The sequence below is a fragment of the Alexandromys fortis genome, unplaced genomic scaffold, assembly GCF_014885135.2.
Source record: "Alexandromys fortis isolate MF-2015 unplaced genomic scaffold, M_Fortis_MF-2015_v1.1 scaffold_10, whole genome shotgun sequence".
NCBI classification, from domain to species: domain Eukaryota; kingdom Metazoa; phylum Chordata; class Mammalia; order Rodentia; family Cricetidae; genus Alexandromys; species Alexandromys fortis.
This window is the reverse complement of record NW_026067895.1, coordinates 20,349,880-20,367,523: the sequence shown is the minus strand read 5'-3', so window position 1 is coordinate 20,367,523 and position 17,644 is coordinate 20,349,880. Positions and strand designations below refer to the sequence as shown.

Below are 17,644 nucleotides of genomic sequence, written 5' to 3'. Positions count from 1 at the left end.
ATATATGGATAATATATATGCAAAATAAGGTATTGTGAGGAATGTCTGGATATTTGCACCTACACAAAAGTGGCTCTCGGTGTTGCAGAGACTTCCGACGTGGTGTAGGCAGTGAGTGGGCTCTGACAGCTCATCTTCATCACACACAAACTATGAAACATTTCAGAAGTCCTAAGGCCTGAAATCCTATCTGTGCTTCAAGTTCTGATTGGTAAATTCTGCTTTTTCTCTGCTTCTTGTAGAATCTTTAGATGATCTGACTAACCTGGTGGTGAAGTTATTTTCTGAAGTGGAGAACAAAAATGTCCCTTTGCCTGAATTTCCCGAGCACCCTTTCCAAGAAGAACATCTTAGAGTACGTGCACATAATTCCGTTCTTTTTCCTTTGAGAATGTAATTGTCACGGCAATCAAATCAATTTTATGTGTGTTAGGAATGTGTATTAATAAACAACGCACCAGCACGTTTTGACCTGTGCATGCCTACAGCAGTTTGGGTAGCTGTGACCTTGGCAGGCTATTAAACGGTCAGTACCAGAAGGCACGCATCCAGAGCTGCCTCAGGATCTAGGGCACCGCGCTTAGCCCATATAATAAAATGGCGCTGAAAGAGAACCCGGTTCATTTTATTTCTTTGTGGTCACTTCTTTGCAGTCTGGCAGGTAATTAACCAAAACCAGTACTTTTCATTACTAGTAAGTAATTCACGCTGTAAACGTCATATGTAGCAAACATTTTGTGATTTGTCTTTTGTCTTTTTTTTTCCCTCCCCAGCAACTTTATAAAATAGTACCTATTAAGGATATTAGGAATCTCTATGTAACATTCCCCATCCCGGACCTCCAGCAATACTACAAATCTAATCCCGGTCATTATCTTGGTCATCTAATTGGGCATGAAGGTCCTGGGAGCCTGTTGTCAGAACTAAAGTCAAAGGGTAAGTGTTTTGGGGCAGCACCCCGAATGTAGTACCCCCATCTTTCACTCGGTCCCTCATTGTCGCCTAGGAAGGAAGAATTTTAGATGACACTTTGCGATTTTGAGTGAAGTGGTCATTGTTAGTGTTTCTACCTTTTGTCTGGGGCTCCTTCCACAAACCTGTATACCATCAAGATCAGTGAAGGCGAGTTATTTTTTTTTTTAATATTTATTTATTATGCATACAATATTCTGTTTGTGTGCAGGCCTGAAGAGGGCACCAGACCTCATTATAGATGGTTGTGAGCCACCATGTGGTTCCTGGGAATTGAGCTCAGGACCTTTGGAAGAGCAGGCAATGCTCTTAACCGCTGAGCCATCGCTCCAGCCCCATAAATTAACGAGGTTTTTTTTTTTTTTTTTTTTTTTTTTTTTTTTTTTTTTTTTTTCGAGACAGGGTTTCTCTGTGGTTTTGGAGCCTGTCCTGGAACTAGCTCTTGTAGACCAGGCTGGTCTTGAACTCACAGAGATCTGCCTGCCTCTGCCTCCCAAGTGCTGGGATTAAAGACGTGCGCCACCACTGCCCAGAAGGCGAGCTGTTTCAAAAGTTATGATCATGTGTGTTGGGATTGGACCCAGACCTTTGTACCTTAGGCAAATGGTCTGCCCCTGGGCCATATACTCAGCTGTGCTGTACAGAAGGATTAAGATGTTAGCTCGGCTGAGTGCTGTGGCATATCCCTGTGATCCAGCCTATCAGGAGGCCTAGGCAGGAAGATCACCACTTCAAGACCAGCTTGGGCCACTGGTTCAGACCAGTCTGTCAAATCAAAAAAGGAAGGCCTGTGATGGATTTTTTCCCCCCAACCATATCTGTGCCAATTGTTTTTTAATTGTTTGTTTGTTTTTGTTTTTTGTCTCTGTGTAGCCCTGGCTGTCCTGGAACTCACTCTGTAGATCATGCTGACCTTAAACTTATAGAAATCCACCTGCTTCTGCCTCTCTATTGCTGGGATTAAAGGCACTTGAAAGGCAGAGGCCGGCCACATTGCTTATTTACCTACTTCAGTCCATTAGATCAGAAAGTTGTGCGACGTAGAAAGGAGATTCTTTCCAAAGTCCATTCAGGATTTACTGTGTGCGACTGTATACATTTAAGTACATGTCTATTTCCTGTTGGGGGTTGATTTGCTTTCTGGGCTAATTCTTTTCCTGCAGGGTCCATTTTAATTTCTTCAACTATATAGTATGGCTATTACTTGGATGCAGTAGTGATGTACACCTAAATTCCAGCAAGTCCAAGGCCAGCCTAAGCTACATAGGTAGTTCCAGTCTAGCCCAAACTACATAACTAATCTCTGTTTCAGGGCTGGTGAGATGGCTTGCTGCCAAGCTTGACAATGTAAGTTCAGTCTCCAAGACTTACTTAGGGTAGAAGGAAGAAACTGATTCTCTTAGGCCATACTTTGATTTCCACAGCACATTGAGGTATAAATGGTACCCCCACCACAAGTGTGTGTGTGTGTGTGCTCAAAGAGAGAAGAATAATATGCAACTAAAAAATTGGGGGCAGGGGAGATGGCTCAGTGGTTAAAGCTCTTGCCATACAAGCATAAGGACTGGGGTTCAGATTCCCCAGAGCGCACATGTCAGCTTAAAATTCCAGTTTCAGAAGACAATCAGGGGTCCCCAGAACAAACTGGCTAGGGAGACTACTAGGTTTGATTATAGTACAGTACCTCAATGAATAAGGCAGAAGAGTGACTTAGGATGCTAGCATTTTGACCTCGGTCCCCTTCATATACATGCACCCACATATATGTGCCCGTACACATGTAAGCATGCATTAGCACACATGAAAGTAGAAAAAGAAAAAACTAATGATAGAAAAAGCAACAACACTCCTGTCTATCCTTTCCCACGGCCCAGTGAAATTGTTCAGCCAGTAAAGATGCTGCTGTCTATCAAACCTGATGACCTAAAGTCCCGTCCTGGAACCCACATGGTGGAATGAGAGAATCGGCTTACACAAGTTGTCCTCTGATCTCTGCCTGTATACTGTGGCACATGCGTGTTCCTACACATACACAGAATTAAATTCTTTTAATGTTGGGGCTGGACAGATGACTTAGAGTAGTGGATCTCAACCTGTGGGTCTTGACCCTCTGAAAGCCGAATGACCCTTTCCTAGGGGTCGCCTAAGACCATCAAAAAACCACAGATATCTATATTACAATTCATAACAGTAGCAAGATTACAGTTATGAAGCAGCAATGAAGGTAGTTATATGGCTAGGAATCATCACAACATGCAGGATTGCAAAGGGTTGCAGGCAGCGTTAGGAAGGTTGAGCACTTACGTCTTTATCAGAGATCCAGAGCTCTGATTCTGGCACTCCTCAGACAGCTCATAGGCACCCATAACTTCAGCTCACTCACACACGTATGCATATGCACACACGTAATTAATATTTTTATTTTTTTTAAAGATTTATTTATTTATTGTGTATACAACATTCTGCCTCCATGTATGCCCACACGCCAGAGGAGGGCGCCAGATCTCAGTACATATGGTTGTGAGCCACCATGTGGTTGCTGGGAATTAATATTTTTAAAATGTTAAATAGAAAAATAGGGATTCTGTGTGTGCATATGCAGTGTTCAGGATTGAAACCAAGGTTTCATATATGTAAAGGAAGCACTCTACCACTGAGCTATATCCCTAGCTCTAGTATGAGCATTTTAGAATCCCTTGTTATAAGGAAGCCAGGCTTGGCATCATGTGCCATCATGGGAAGTGCTTGCCACACAAGGCAGATGATCTGCGTCTGATCCCTTTGTCCCACGTAGAGCTGAAGCAGAGACCTGCCTCTACAAGGTTGTCTTCTGAGCTTCACCTTATGTTCTGGCACGTGTGTACCATGCACACATGATAACAAATACAGTTGTTTTGTTTGTTTGTTTGTTTGTTTTTTTTTGTTTTTTTTTTGGCCAGTCGGTGGAGGTGCACGCCTTTAATCCCAACACTCAGGAGGCAGACGCAGGCGGATCTCTGTGAGTTCGAGGCCAGCTTGGTGTACAAAAGCTAGTTCCGGACTGACTCCATAGCTACCGAGAAACCTTGTCTTGAAAAACCAAAAATAGATACTACTACTACTAATAAATACAGTTTTTTAAGAAGAAAAGACACACATTTAGCTTTGTTGTCTTTTTCTTGGAATGTTGCAGGCTGGGTAAATACCCTGGTTGGTGGACAAAAGGAAGGCGCCCGGGGTTTTATGTTTTTCATCATCAATGTAGACTTAACTGAAGAAGGATTGTGTAAGTATTGGTTGGATTTACTTTGTAATTCCTCATGCCATAGGTTTGTTTTATGTTGAAAAGTCATAAACACTTTAGTTCATACACTTTCTCCATTGTATTTTTCATGTGTAACTTGGCTTCTGTTTGTGATAATCCTTACCCCTTAATAATTGATTTTGTGTTTTATTGGTAAAGTGTGTACTTGTCTATTCTGTCACATATCTTTGAGTCCAGAGGGCTGTGTGGGGGTTATCTGAATCAGACTCAGGGAGGTGAGGACTCCATTTTCTGAAAGGGACCACCTCCACTTGCCTGACTTCCCTTAGGAGTGATCCATGCTTGAAGGATTCAAGGACTGAATGGTTTTTAAGTGTGCCCCTTTTTTCCAGTACATGTTGAAGATATAATTTTGCACATGTTTCAATACATTCAGAAGCTACGTGCAGAAGGACCTCAAGAATGGGTTTTCCAAGAGTGCAAGGTACTTTTGTTTCACCAAAATTTTTCTTAAGGAATCTATTTTTCAAAAACAAATATATGTGAACTAATTTAACTTTAAGGCCCAGTTAAACTTCGTTTTCCCCTAAAGTCTAAATGTTACAATGCATAGTTGTATTAGTTAAGGCTTAGGAGTGACAGACTGGTTTGTTAGTTGGGGCACTATTTAGTCCCTGGAGGAGAGCCGGCCCTTCCCAGGGTTTGCGCTGCTTTCTGCCCAAAGCTGCACAGAGTCTGTTGTTCTTAGATCTGGTGATGAAGCTCTATAGTGAACACTATGAGAAACAATAAGTTGGTTGTTTCATGGATAATATTATGTTCTTCAAAGTGATTTTATTATCTGTGTAGAAAAGCTTCCATTTCCCTCCCATCCCCCTTTTTGAGACAGGCTCTCACTATGTAAACCAGGCTGGCTTCGAACCCACAGAACTCTCTACCCTTGCCTCTTCCTCCCGAGTGCTGGGATTAAAGGGTGCATCACCATATCTGGCTTTTTTTAAATTTATATTTATTATTATTTTTCTTTTTTTTTCTTTTCCTTCCTTCCTTCCTTCCTTCCTTCCTTCCTTCCTTCCTTCCTTCCTTCCTTCCTTCCTTCCTTCCTTCCTTCCTTCCTTCCTTCCTTTTTTTGGTTTCTTTTGAGACAAGGTTTCTCTGTAGCTTTGGTACCTGTCCTGGAACTAGCTCTTGTACACCAGGCTGGCCTCGAACTCAGAGATCTGACTGCCTCTGCCTCCCGAGTGCTGGGTCTAAAGGTGTGTGCCACCACTGCCTGGCTTATTATTATTATTATTTTTCTGAGAGGGGGTATCTCTGCATAGCCCTGGCTGTCCAGGAACTTACTCTACAGGTCAGGCTGGCCTTGAACTCAGAGATCTGCCAGCCTCTACCTTCTAAGAGGCAGGGACTAAAGGTGTATGCCACCACCACCCAGCCGTCTTTCAAATTTCCAAAGTCTTTTTAAAAAGGGGATTAAGAAAATACTTTATATATAAAGACCTCTCAAAATTCTGACACAAATTTTGGATTGGGTAACTTTTTCCCTCTAGTGCTGGGGATCAAACACTATACTTCATGCGTGTTAGGCAAACACCCTTGCCCTGAGCTATATCTCCAGCCTGAAAAATATCCTATTAAACATCATAAAAATTTATAATTATTGGGGCTGGAGAGATGGCTCAGTGGTTAAGAGCATTGCCTGCTCTTCCAAAGGTCCTGAGTTCAATTCCTGGCAACCACATGGTGGCTCACAACCATCTGTAATGAGGTCTGGTGCCCTCTTCTGGCCTGCAGACATACACACAGACAGAATATTGTATACATAATAAATAAATAAATGTTTAAAAAAATAAAAATAAAGGGCTTTCTTATAAAAAAATTTATAATTATTGCTTGCGGAAATTATGACAATAATTTCTGATGTATAGATTTTCTTCGAACAAGTCTCCAAATCATCATCTGTGAGATTTTTGGATTTCACAGGTTGTACACAGTTCTTTAGCTGTGTACCAATCGTTTTAGCGATTTAGGCAGTTGAGCCTTTTTTTGTTTTGTTTGTTTGTTTTTTAATGCTGTGCCGTTTAGGCCAGCCTTGATTCTGATCCTCCTGCTTCTGCCTTCTAACCTGTGCAGTCATGCCTAGGGCTGGCTCCTCTCGGGTTACTTCATTTAGAATTATTTACTTATTTTTCTTTTAAGCCTGTGTTGATAAATTTTAAGTTTTTTTTCATGTCTTAATACATTCCTAAATCAAGAACTGCCAGTTGTTCGTAAGTGTGATGAGGATAAAATTATAGTTCAAATAAAGCATTAAAAATGCATTTCTGACTAATAATTGGCTTATGTCTAATTGGTTAACTTTCTGTTTTAGGACTTGAATGCTGTTGCTTTTAGGTTTAAAGATAAAGAGAGACCTCGAGGCTATACATCCAAGATTGCAGGAAAATTGCATGTAAGTTGATTTTCCTGTTCACAGTGGTGTGTAGGATCTTTAGACTCCTGTATGTTACTACAGTACTATACAGATGATACAGTTGGGACTCATAAAAACAGACATTTTAGCTCTGGGCAACCCTTGATGATATGTTTAGAATATTACTGCTCCTTATCCTAAAAATCACCCTCTGTGGTATTTTCATCTTTTTTTTTTGTTTTGTTTTGTTTTGTTTTGTTTTGTTTTGTTGTGTTGTGTTTTGTTTTCCCAGTCCCACAGCCTCTGTCAAGTGCTCCCTCTGCGAACATTTTTTATCGTCAACTTTCCCCATTTCCCTTGTTCCTGCTTTAGTCTGAGCTATTGTTATTTCTTACTGTGCTGCTAGCATGGCCTCTTAGCTCCATTTTTCACTTTGTTCTCCATGATAGTTTACTTATCTAGCTTCAATGACTTTTTTTTAAGGCATGCATCTTAAACATTATTTGTTATGTAGTGTTGGGGTCAAACTCAAGGCTGTATGCCTCCCTCCCCACAGTGGGTTTTGAAAACTCAATTCAAACCTTGCTCTGTAGACTTGGCTGGCCTCAAACTCACAGAGATCCATCTGCCTCTCCTTCTTGAGTATTGGGATTAAAGATGTAAGCCACCACCACCACCCAGCCAGAAATTACTTTTACTAAAACAATGACAAAACCATCTATAATAGTTTTGTATACAAGCCAAAATATAATCCATTTCTTTCTATAATTTTATAAATGTTTATTTGATTTCATTCATAGAAATTTGAGAGAAAATTGTTTATAAAAATGTGTGTACTATATATTAAAAATCCTGTAGGTACCTATTTCATTTTCAATTTTTCTATATTAGCAAATATCAATTTTTAAACAGAACTATTGTATTTTTCCTCAAAAAAAAAAAAAAAAATAGAGAGCCAGGTGTGGTGGCTCATGCTTGTAGGGGGCTGAGGTAAGATGTTGGGTTCTAGGCTAGCCAGGGCTACAGAGTAAGATCTTACTTTTCCACCCCATCAAAAAACAATGATTTGTTACCTCAGTAACATAAGTATATATGAAGATTGCCAGTGTATTTGGCAGAACCATCACATTGTGAGACTTAAGGATGTGACAGGTTGGGCCAGGGGTGTCCGAGGAAGGGTCTGCTGTGTTTGCACAAGACCCTGCTGTAGTCTCCAGCACTGTAGAATATAGGATGTGGTAGGCAACAGAGTAACGCTTAGGGCCACAGAGTGATTGTCAATGGAATAGAACAAATTGAAGGGAAGGGATGTATAAAATAATAAACTTAGTTTTTAGAAATCTGCCTACCTTACTCATCTCTGGGATAGCCTTACTTCTAACTGTTTCTACCTTCCCTTTCCACAGTATTATCCCCTGAATGGAGTGCTCACAGCTGAATATCTGCTGGAAGAGTTTAGACCCGACTTGATAGACATGGTTCTTGATAAGCTCAGACCAGAGAATGTCCGGTGAGTCACCTGCAGATTGTGCTATTACACACTAAACTTTTCTCAGAATCTCAGAACTCACAATTGTGATTAAAATGCTTTTATTTCTGTTTATTTATTTTTGAGACAGGCTCGCATTATGTAGCCCTGGGTGGCCTGGAGCTCACTATGTAGACCAGGTTGGCCTCAAACTCAGAGACATGCCTGCCTGTTTTCAGAGTGCTGTGACTAGCGGTGTGCATCCCCAAGCCTTTGAAAGTCTTCAGTCTTTACAAGCCTGTTACGACGGTGCTCCCCCATGAGTCCAGTGCTTGGGATGCAAGCATTTGAGGCCAGTCCAGTTACTTAGTGAGTTTGAGGCCAGTTTGTGTTACATAAAAGCTTGTCTCAAAATGCAATATAAAATTGACTGCAAAAGTAGAGAATAGTCTAATGAACCAGCACCAACCCACCTCTCTTCATTCACCCTCTCTGCAAGTCCAGTGATAAAAATGACATAAAAGAAAGAAAAAAAAACAAATTCAAACTCGGTCTAACATCTCATACCAGATGAATGGAAGGTTTTCCCGCTCCCATAGGTGGGGCGTGCAGCAGTAGCAGACACACACAGGTGTTCTTCCAGGCCGGGTGTGCAACAGTGGCGGACACACGCAGGTGTCCCACCAGGAGGGGTGTGCAACAGTGGCGGACACACGCAGGTGTCCCACCAGGAGGGGTGTGCAACAGTGGTGGACACACGCAGGTGTCCCACCAGGTGGGGCATGCAACAGTAGCGGACACACACAGGTGTTCCTCCAGGTGGGATGTGCAACCGTGGTGGATACACTCAGGTGTCCCACCAGGTGGGACGTGCAACAGTAGCGGACACACACAGGTGTCCCACCAGGAGGGGTGTGCAACAGTGGTGCATACACGCAGGTGTCCTCTCACCAGCGTACCTCTGACATTGTCCATCTGGAGCTAGATTTAGTTGAGTGTTTTATTTAGTGATGGAATGGAGAAAGTACAGATTATTATCAAGCTTTGTTAAAGGATTAATACAATGCCTTAGTTTTTAATTTAAAAAACTCATTAAGAGTCAAAGTTTAGAAATTTTTCCAAATGGAAATAAGCTTTGTGACCATACAGAAATTAAATCTGTTTCATGTAGCCAATCACAACAAATTACAGTATGTCTTGTGTTCAGTTTTTTGTTTGTTTTTGAGATTTATTTTGATTTGTACGTGTCTTTTGTGTGGTGTGTGCCACATGTATGTGGGTGCCCTTAGAAGTCAGAGGGCATTGGATTCCCCTGGAACTGGAGTTACAGGCACTTGTGAGTCACCAGTGTGGGTTCTGGGAACTGAATTTGGGTCTTCTGGAAGAGCTGCAAGTGTCTTAGCTTCTGGCTATCTCTCCAGCCCCTGTTTTGTTTTTTGAAAGAGGAGGTCTCACTTTATAGCCCTGACTGGCTTCAAAACTACATAGGTTCTTCTACCTCTGCCTCTTAGAAACTGGAATTGCGGGAGTGCATAACTATACCAGTCTTTTTTTTTTTTTTTTAAGACAAACTCCCATAGTCCAAGGTGGATAAACCTGAACTCCTAAGCCTCCTTTCTTCGACTCCCAGGTGTGAGATTACAGGTGAACACCTCCACACCTAACTCCCAGCCAGTTTTATTGCCATAGTTGTTGTCTCATTCTTAAGTACTCAATATCTGATTATAATATGGAAAATCTTACTCAAAAACGGGTTGTTAACGGAAGCTAACATCTGTGGGCTATCACTCCCCTCTGACAGCATTGCCTTCCATGTAAAATAATTTACTTAAATACTGAAGAATGGCAAAGTCCAGAACTTTCCTTTTTTCTCAGCGAATAATAAAGTTGACAGTTGATCCTGAAGTAAACAGTCGCTCGTTCCTAGACGTGACGTGACAGAGTCCGCATGGTTCATATGCTGTCGAGTGAGGCGGCACAAGTGCAGGCTGGAGTTGGTCTCCTGGACACATTACTGTGTATAGCAACGGAGAAAATGAGGAGGTTAAAATAGTTTCAAAACAACAAAGCCAGCTGGGCAGTGGTGGCGCAGGACTTTAATCCCACAGGCAGGCAGATCCACAGGGCAAGTTCCACCACAACCAGGGCAGCACAGAGAAACTCTGGAAAACAAAAAACCAACCAAACAATTAAACCAGTAAAATACTTCGGAGTTTAACCAAAAGTAAACAAGACCTCTCCAAAACATCTGGGTGTGGTGGCAAGTTTGAGGCCAGCCTGTCCAAACAAACAAACAAACAAAACAAGCAAACAAAAAGAATATACAGGACCCCCACGTTTATCAGCAAGCAAACAGACTTGCCATGCGAGCCTGGTGACCTGGGTTTGATCCCAAGGTGGAAGAAAAAACTGCCTCCCCAAAGTTGTTCTCTGATCATGCATGCACAAGTTAGCATGTGTACCCACACACATACCCTTGAAAACCCATGATTTAAATAGCATTTGCTTGTCAGTACCAACGATTTTAGACGTGAACGTGCTGGAGTCGGTGTTTTACTTTTGATTACATTGCATGTTTCTAAATTTGATATCTCTTGCAATTAGACTTTAAGACTCCTTTTCCTGTTACCGTTGCTTTGAAGGAAAGTGTTTTTCCTGTGGAGGCTTAGACTCTGTGATTGCTCTCATCATAACTGCGGCAGGTCACTCAGGAAGTGCAGAACAGCTGGGATAATCTAGTCAGCTGCCAGGCAAGAAACTGTATTACTCAAAGGTACAATTACTTTTTAAATCCCAGTGAGAGGAGTCTAACATTGCAACCAGGAAAGGAATTCCTCAGAATGTGAGAGGTTGTTGGCTGCAGCGCACCAGTCTGTAGGTTATGTGTATCACTTAGGTATTTACTGCCCTAGCTCTAAGTTCCTCTGATAATGGAACTCATTAAGTATTAAGGCAGAGACATTTCTTTTTAGCATTGTTACTGTTTGCTGGTCCATGGGCATTACCTGTTTCTACTCTCTTTCATGCCTTTGATGTGTTTATCATATTCCATCTCGATGCAGCAGGAGTATCTTTGCTGTGTGCCTAGCTCAAATCATAAATGATTCTATTAATTTGGGAGTTGTTATTCATGATGAATCTACTTGGGTCCTGTCTTCTGGTCACTTTCAGAGTCTTAACCATTGGCTGTAGAATTCTGTCAGTAGTCTGCTTAAGTCACTGGCTTATGGTGTTCAGGGTCTATTCCCTTTTTTAAAAACACAGGTATTTGCCCATCTCTAGTGTTCTGTCTCTTTTCATATCCTTCAACCTTTCTGAAAGAAGATGAGCCAATGGCTCTGTTAATTAGAGTTTGTTACTTCCTCGCGTGTCATGGAACATCTGCACTTGTGCGTGGAGCTGTGACTTCATCTGACCCACTTGGATCACCTGTCCTGAGCATCAGTGTTTTGTTTTGTTTGTTTTGAATTTGGTTCACTGGCACAATGTAAAAATCCATGGTGTTTCCAAAGATAATTTAGTAAGACAGGCATTGTCTCCTTTAACATGAGATTTGCACAATTTGCTTTAGGCCATGTGTCCTCTTAGAAGTTTCCTTTAGGTAGGAACTGTGCTTATCTTCAGAATTCAAGCTGGTGTGGTAGGGGGTTCAAGAAAAGCTGACTAAATGTTCCTCAAGCTTTTAGCTTCATTTTTATTCTTCCTTTCTTAGTTTAAGTAATTCCTTCTTAGTTTCAGAAACACATATAGTGGCTGGAGTGAGAACTCTGGTTAATAAGATGCACAACACACAGACAGATGTGTGCACATGGACCTACATCTTCAGCCCAGTGTGTCTTAGAATCGTCTTTGCCTTTGGACGTTTCACCTCTACCTTCCCTCCTTGTATTAGTGACTTTTCTGTTGCTGTGCCAAAATACCATGGCCAAGGCAGCTTAGAGAAGGAAGAGTTGATTTGGCTCCAGAGGCTTGAGACCCATCATGGCAGGGAACTGTGGCAGCAAGCAGCAGGCATGGCAGCAGGAGCGAGAAACTGAGGCCTCACATCTTGCCCTGCACCTGTGGAGCAGAGAGAGCAAACTAGAAACACACTAGTCTTGTAATATTTCAAAACCCATCCCCGGTGACATACTTCGTCTAGAAAGGCCACACTTCCTACACATACCCAAACAGGGCTCCCAACTAGGGACCAAGCACCCAAATGCTCAGACTATGGAGGACATTTCTCATTCAAAACACACTTTTTGACTATTCCCATTTGAGTTCTCCTTTAGCTAGTTTCTGGTGTCTCTCTGTTCTTTCCTTTCCTCTAGCGGCAGGCAGACCAGTGTGCACCGAGTAGACAAATTTGGTGTTAGTTTCTGGTAGGAAAAGAACACAGAACAGAAGATAAGTTGGTAAAGGTTGCTTTGAGTTTGTGGGGCAGTGGAGGGCCCTGATCTCCTAATTCAATGGCTAAGGATTGAATCCACAGCCTCACAGCTGCTGGGCACGTCTTCCCCACTGAGCTGCTCCTCCAGCCCACGATTGTTGTCTGTGTGATCACTCCATGAACTCGCATGCTTTTTTAACCATCAGTGTTCACTGAGCCTGGGCTGTGCTGAGCAGGAATAGGCTTTTGTAAAGATATTTCATTATTAGTAGTAGTTTTTGTTTTTGTTTCAAGACAGGATTTCTCTGTGTGGCCCTGGCTGTTCTGGAACTCTGTAGACCAAGCTGGCCTTGAACTCACAGAGACACACACCCCCCTCCGCCCTCCCGCCTCCTGAGTGCTGGGATTAAAGGCTTGTGCCACCACTGCCTAGATGTAAAGACTATTTCTTAACTACTTTGGTTTTGTTGCTGCTGTTTTTCTTGAGACGTGAGTCTTAACTTATGTAGCTCAGGCCAACCTCCAACTCATGATGTCCCCACCCAGCTGGGATTACAAAGAGGTGCCACAGCCCTGTTCTTTGTTCTGTTTTTCCCCTAGCTGTTCTTTTAAATTAGTCAATAGCATACCTAACAGACTCTTTCCTATGGTAACCTTTCTCACTAGAAACGATGGGTTATACCCAGAGGATAATGGGCTGTACTCAAAAGCCTGTGCATGTGTTGCCTGTCTTTTGGGTTTTAAGAGGCCCGAAGTGGTTATTTTTGTCAACTTGACTGATAGAAGCTAGGGTCATGTGAGAAAAGGGAACCTCAATGGGAAAAAAATGCCTCTATCAGATTGGCTCGCAGTCAGTGGTTGGGCCATTTTCCTGACTATGTTGATGTGGGTGTGTCCAGCTGCTCCCATTCCTGCTTCCAGGTTCCTGCTGTGACCGGCAAGATAAACCCTTCCTTCCCCACTGTGCTGTTGGTCCTGGCGTTTACAGGGCAACAGGAGGTGAACTAGGATGAGGCCCAATATATTCTTGACCGTTACTTCCGTTTTCATGAGGCAGAGTCCGTACACGTTTGCACATAAGTTTACAGGCTTGCTTCTGTTTGTTTTCTCCCTCTGTCTCTAGGGTGGCAATAGTTTCCAAATCATTTGAAGGGAAAACTGACCGCACAGAGCAGTGGTATGGAACCCAGTACAAGCAAGAAGCCATCCCAGAGGAAGTCATTCAGGTAGGTTTACGTAATCCATATTCTTTTTTTTTTTTTTTTAACTCTACAATGAGATTTATTTCCAAATACATGACTTATTTTTTTGTCCTGTCCACATATTTCAAAGTGCAGTTTCTAGCTGGGCGGTGGTGGCGCACGCCTTTAATCCCAGCACTCGGGAGGCAGAGTTCGAGGCCAGCCTGGTCTACAAGAGCTAGTTCCGGGACAGGCACCAAAGCTACAGAGAAACCCTGTCTCCTCGGAAAAAAAAAAAAAAAACAACAACAACAACAAAGTGTAGTTTCTGCACAAGCAGAAGCAGTTACAGCAATATCTGAGGGATAGAATTGGTCCTGATCACATGATTCAGGATTTGTGAAGATGGCTTGATAGTCACTCCAGGGAGCTCTGACATGAATTAATGTTTTCAAAGTACATAGTATATCACTTCTAAGGGATCTTCTTCAGTCCTGGGACTGAAATAACCTGAAAACAAGGAGAACCTTCTATTTACCAAATTATGAGTATAGCAGCCTTGCCCTGGAGAATTTTTCTCAAGTTTATCTGGAAGTTCAGCAGTGAGGTGGCTTGCTGTGTGTTTTCTGTCCTCCGCTCTGCCTTTCTGGAGACACGCTGCAGCTTAAATACTCTCTCTCGTCAGCATCTCTACTCTCCCTGTGCCAAAAGACCACATGTGTCAACACCGAAATCAAGCTGCAGCGTCCACAAAGCTGTGACATGTCAACTAGCTAACAAGTGACTGGACCTAGAATTATTGGCACTAGTTTGCCCCTTTGGGTTTTCAATAATAAAAAGCCTGTTTAGTTGTGAGCCTGAACTTTAACAGCTGACCCATCTCTCCAACTAGCTTTAACTAGCTGATTAGAAGTGTTGTCAATTAGGGTTCTGGGGTCTGTCCAGCTTCGCTGTTGGAACCAGTTTGTGTCATTCTCAACCTAGATCTGGTCTTTGTTTTACCTTGTCTTGAATTATTGGCTTACCTAATAGTATGCATGTTCTGGAAGAAATGGGTCAGAACTTAAGAAGCCTGAAGTGATGGGCTGGTGAGAGTGCTCCTGGGCTGGTGAGAGTGCTCCGTGGGTAAAGGCACTTGCTGCCAAAGCTAATGGCTAGGGTCCAGTCCCCAGAATCCACCTGGTATGTGGAAGAAGATGATCCCTACAGCTTGTCCTCTGACCTCCACATAGGCAGTGTGTGGTGTGTGTGCAGCTGAATACAAAATAAACAAGAGGGAAAAAATAAGAGTACCAAGGTGGAAGAAGCCCCCAATTAGCCTGGCCTTCAGGCCATAGATAGAGGCAGCAGCATAATTGAAAGTATGGATTTAAATATCCCTGGGTAGGTGCATATTTTTAAAGAACCACAGCAGGTATGATCCCGTCAGCATCTCTGTGTTCCACAGACTCGGATTTTTCTTTAACTAGCTGATTAGAAGCTGCAGGAAGAAGAAAAAAAAATGTATAGATAAATGTAAAATCTTTTTTAGTACCAGAAAGATAAGCTGAATCAAGTGTCATGAAAATCTGTCAGCATCCATTGCTTCTGGTGGTAGCCCCTTCATATATGACGGGAGAATGCTCCTTCCTGTTTGCTTGGTATAGCAAGGACACTGTTTTTTGTTGAGTCAGCCAGGCTGGTGTCTCACTGGGGATCCTTCTGCCTCTGCTTCCCGAGTACTAGGATTACAGAATGGAAGAACCATGTGCCAGAGAGCATTTACCACTGCTTTGCAGTGTGATACTGAAGATCAAACCAGGGGATAGCCTCAGCCCAAAGACGGTATTTTTAACTCAGATTATATTCATAATTGCTTTTGTGTGTATGTGTGTTTTATTATTCATCTAGAAGTGGCAAAATGCTGAACTGAATGGGAAATTTAAACTTCCAACAAAGAATGAGTTTATCCCTACAAATTTTGAGATTTTGTCATTGGAGAAAGATGCGACACCGTACCCGGCTCTTATTAAGGTAACGTGCTGAGTCTGTGTTTCTTTGTTTATGATGGGGCTTTCTTATGGTACCCAACTTTTGGGGCTCAAGTGATTCTCTTGCCTTCACCCCTGAATTTCTCATGCTGTAGACTTGTACTAGCATACCATATAGTCAGTGGTTTTAATTAATAGGTCAGCAGACCTATTAAATGGAGAAATAGAGAGGTCAGTTCTTTACATTTGGTACTTTGTTCGTTTAGAATTTGTCACTCCTATGAGGTGACAGAAATTCTGTAAAAGAATACAAGAAATACTATAAAGTTAAAAATACAGCAGCAAACAAAGCTACTGAATAACATAGGAACATGGGATTGCTTTGTTGTAGGAGAAAAGTCAGGGTTCTTCTGATGGTAAGTCTGTTGAAAGGTCTCCTTTCTACCCAGTAAAGATCGGTAAAGAAATGGCTCTGAAGCCAGGAAGTGGTGGCGCACACCTTTAATCCCAGCACTCGGGAGGCAGAGGCAGGCGGATCTCTGTGAGTTCGAGACCAGCCTGGTCTACAAGAGCTAGCTCCAGGACAGGCTCCAAAACCACAGAGAAACCCTGTCTCGAAAAAACAAAAAAAAAAAAAAAAAAAAAAAAAAAAAAAAAAAAAAAAAAAAAAAAAAAAAAAAAAAAAGAAAGAAAGAAAGAAAGAAAGAAAGAAAGAAAGAAAAGAAAAGAAATGGCTCTGTGCCACTTCATGCAGGGTCAGGTCGAAAGCCTGTTTGAGGGAAGTCTCGAAACCTAACTGACTGCACGGAGCTCCTGCAGTTACAAGTCAGGGAAGGGTGACTGGCAGGGCTCCCTCCTTTTTCAGAATGTTCTTTTCAGGGCTGGAGAGATGGCTCAGAGGTTGAGAGCATTGCCTGCTCTTCCAAAGGTCCTGAGTTCAATTCCCAGCAACCACATGGTGGCTCACAACCATCTGTGATGGGGTCTGGTGCCCTCTTTTGGCCTGCAGGCATATACACAATAAATAAATAAATATTAAAATATTAAACAAAAAAAAGAATGTTCTTTTCATGTTATTATTTCACTTCATGGGTAAAGTGTGTAAAAATTTGCAGCATATTCTTGGTTCTAAACTTGCACACTAAAACTCATGATAGTAGACACTGCCTTCCATTGTTTTTATCTTCCCGTGACCTAATACCCAGATGAAGTTGGTAAGACAAGAGTCATTGTTTAGGAGCATGAAATTTAGTTTATCTTAATAGGTTATTAATGAAATATCTTTTTTTTTCCTTTAAGGTGACTTTAATGATTATGATTAAGAAAAGGAGAACTTTTTATTAATTGCCTCTTTTTGGGTGGAAGTTTTAGAGGGCTGTGCTCAAGTTAAGCACACATTCTACTATTGCAATATAATCTCATTGTTTGTTTGTACAGTTCTGGGGCTTGAACCCAGGGCATTGCATATGCTAGGCAAAAACTCTACCACTAAGCTATGTCTTTAGGCCCTGTGTTTTAGATAGGGATTTGCTATTGTAGCTCAGGCTAGCCTTGCACCTGATGTAGCTAAGACTAGCCTCCTCAGTCCTCCCTAGATTCCAAATTCTGGCATTGCAATATGCCCCTCTGCCTGGCCGAACTGTTTTAAATGTTCTGTCAGAGTAAAGTGCTGAGCACATTAAATTGTTTGTATCCCTTAAGCAGTTTCAAGGTTTAAAATGAACACTTGAGAGCATTCTTGGTATAGAATAAATGAAATAAGTTATTATTAAATTGTTCATTTTGGTGTGCTTTTTACTGTGGCATAGCAAATTGTTCTAAAACTTACCAGCTTCAAAACCACAAATATCTTTTTAAGAATCAGATAAAACCACAAGATGCATTTTCTGAGGGACAGAGGTCTAAATGACAGGGATCAGTAGTTCTGGCTCAAGTTCTATAATGAGGTTATAGTTGAGTATGTTTGAGGTTTCTTCTAGGACTTTGTTCCTTAGAAGGCTAAAATAGGACTGGAGAATTCTCTC

The 17,644-nt window shown here is 41.9% G+C and overlaps 1 protein-coding gene across 2 annotated transcripts in view; it reads left to right on the top strand.

The window, feature by feature from the left end:
- Ide (insulin degrading enzyme) overlaps positions 1–17,644 on the top strand; it is an 89,294-nt gene that overhangs the window by 47,140 nt on the left and 24,510 nt on the right. For both annotated transcript variants that reach the window (XM_050158744.1, XM_050158734.1), the window contains exons 6-13: positions 243–355; positions 774–936; positions 4,145–4,237; positions 4,609–4,700; positions 6,588–6,668; positions 8,036–8,139; positions 13,593–13,695; positions 15,541–15,663. In XM_050158744.1, the coding sequence (XP_050014701.1) occupies positions 243–355; positions 774–936; positions 4,145–4,237; positions 4,609–4,700; positions 6,588–6,668; positions 8,036–8,139; positions 13,593–13,695; positions 15,541–15,663 (872 nt within the window). The remainder of the gene's footprint in view (positions 1–242; positions 356–773; positions 937–4,144; positions 4,238–4,608; positions 4,701–6,587; positions 6,669–8,035; positions 8,140–13,592; positions 13,696–15,540; positions 15,664–17,644) is intronic.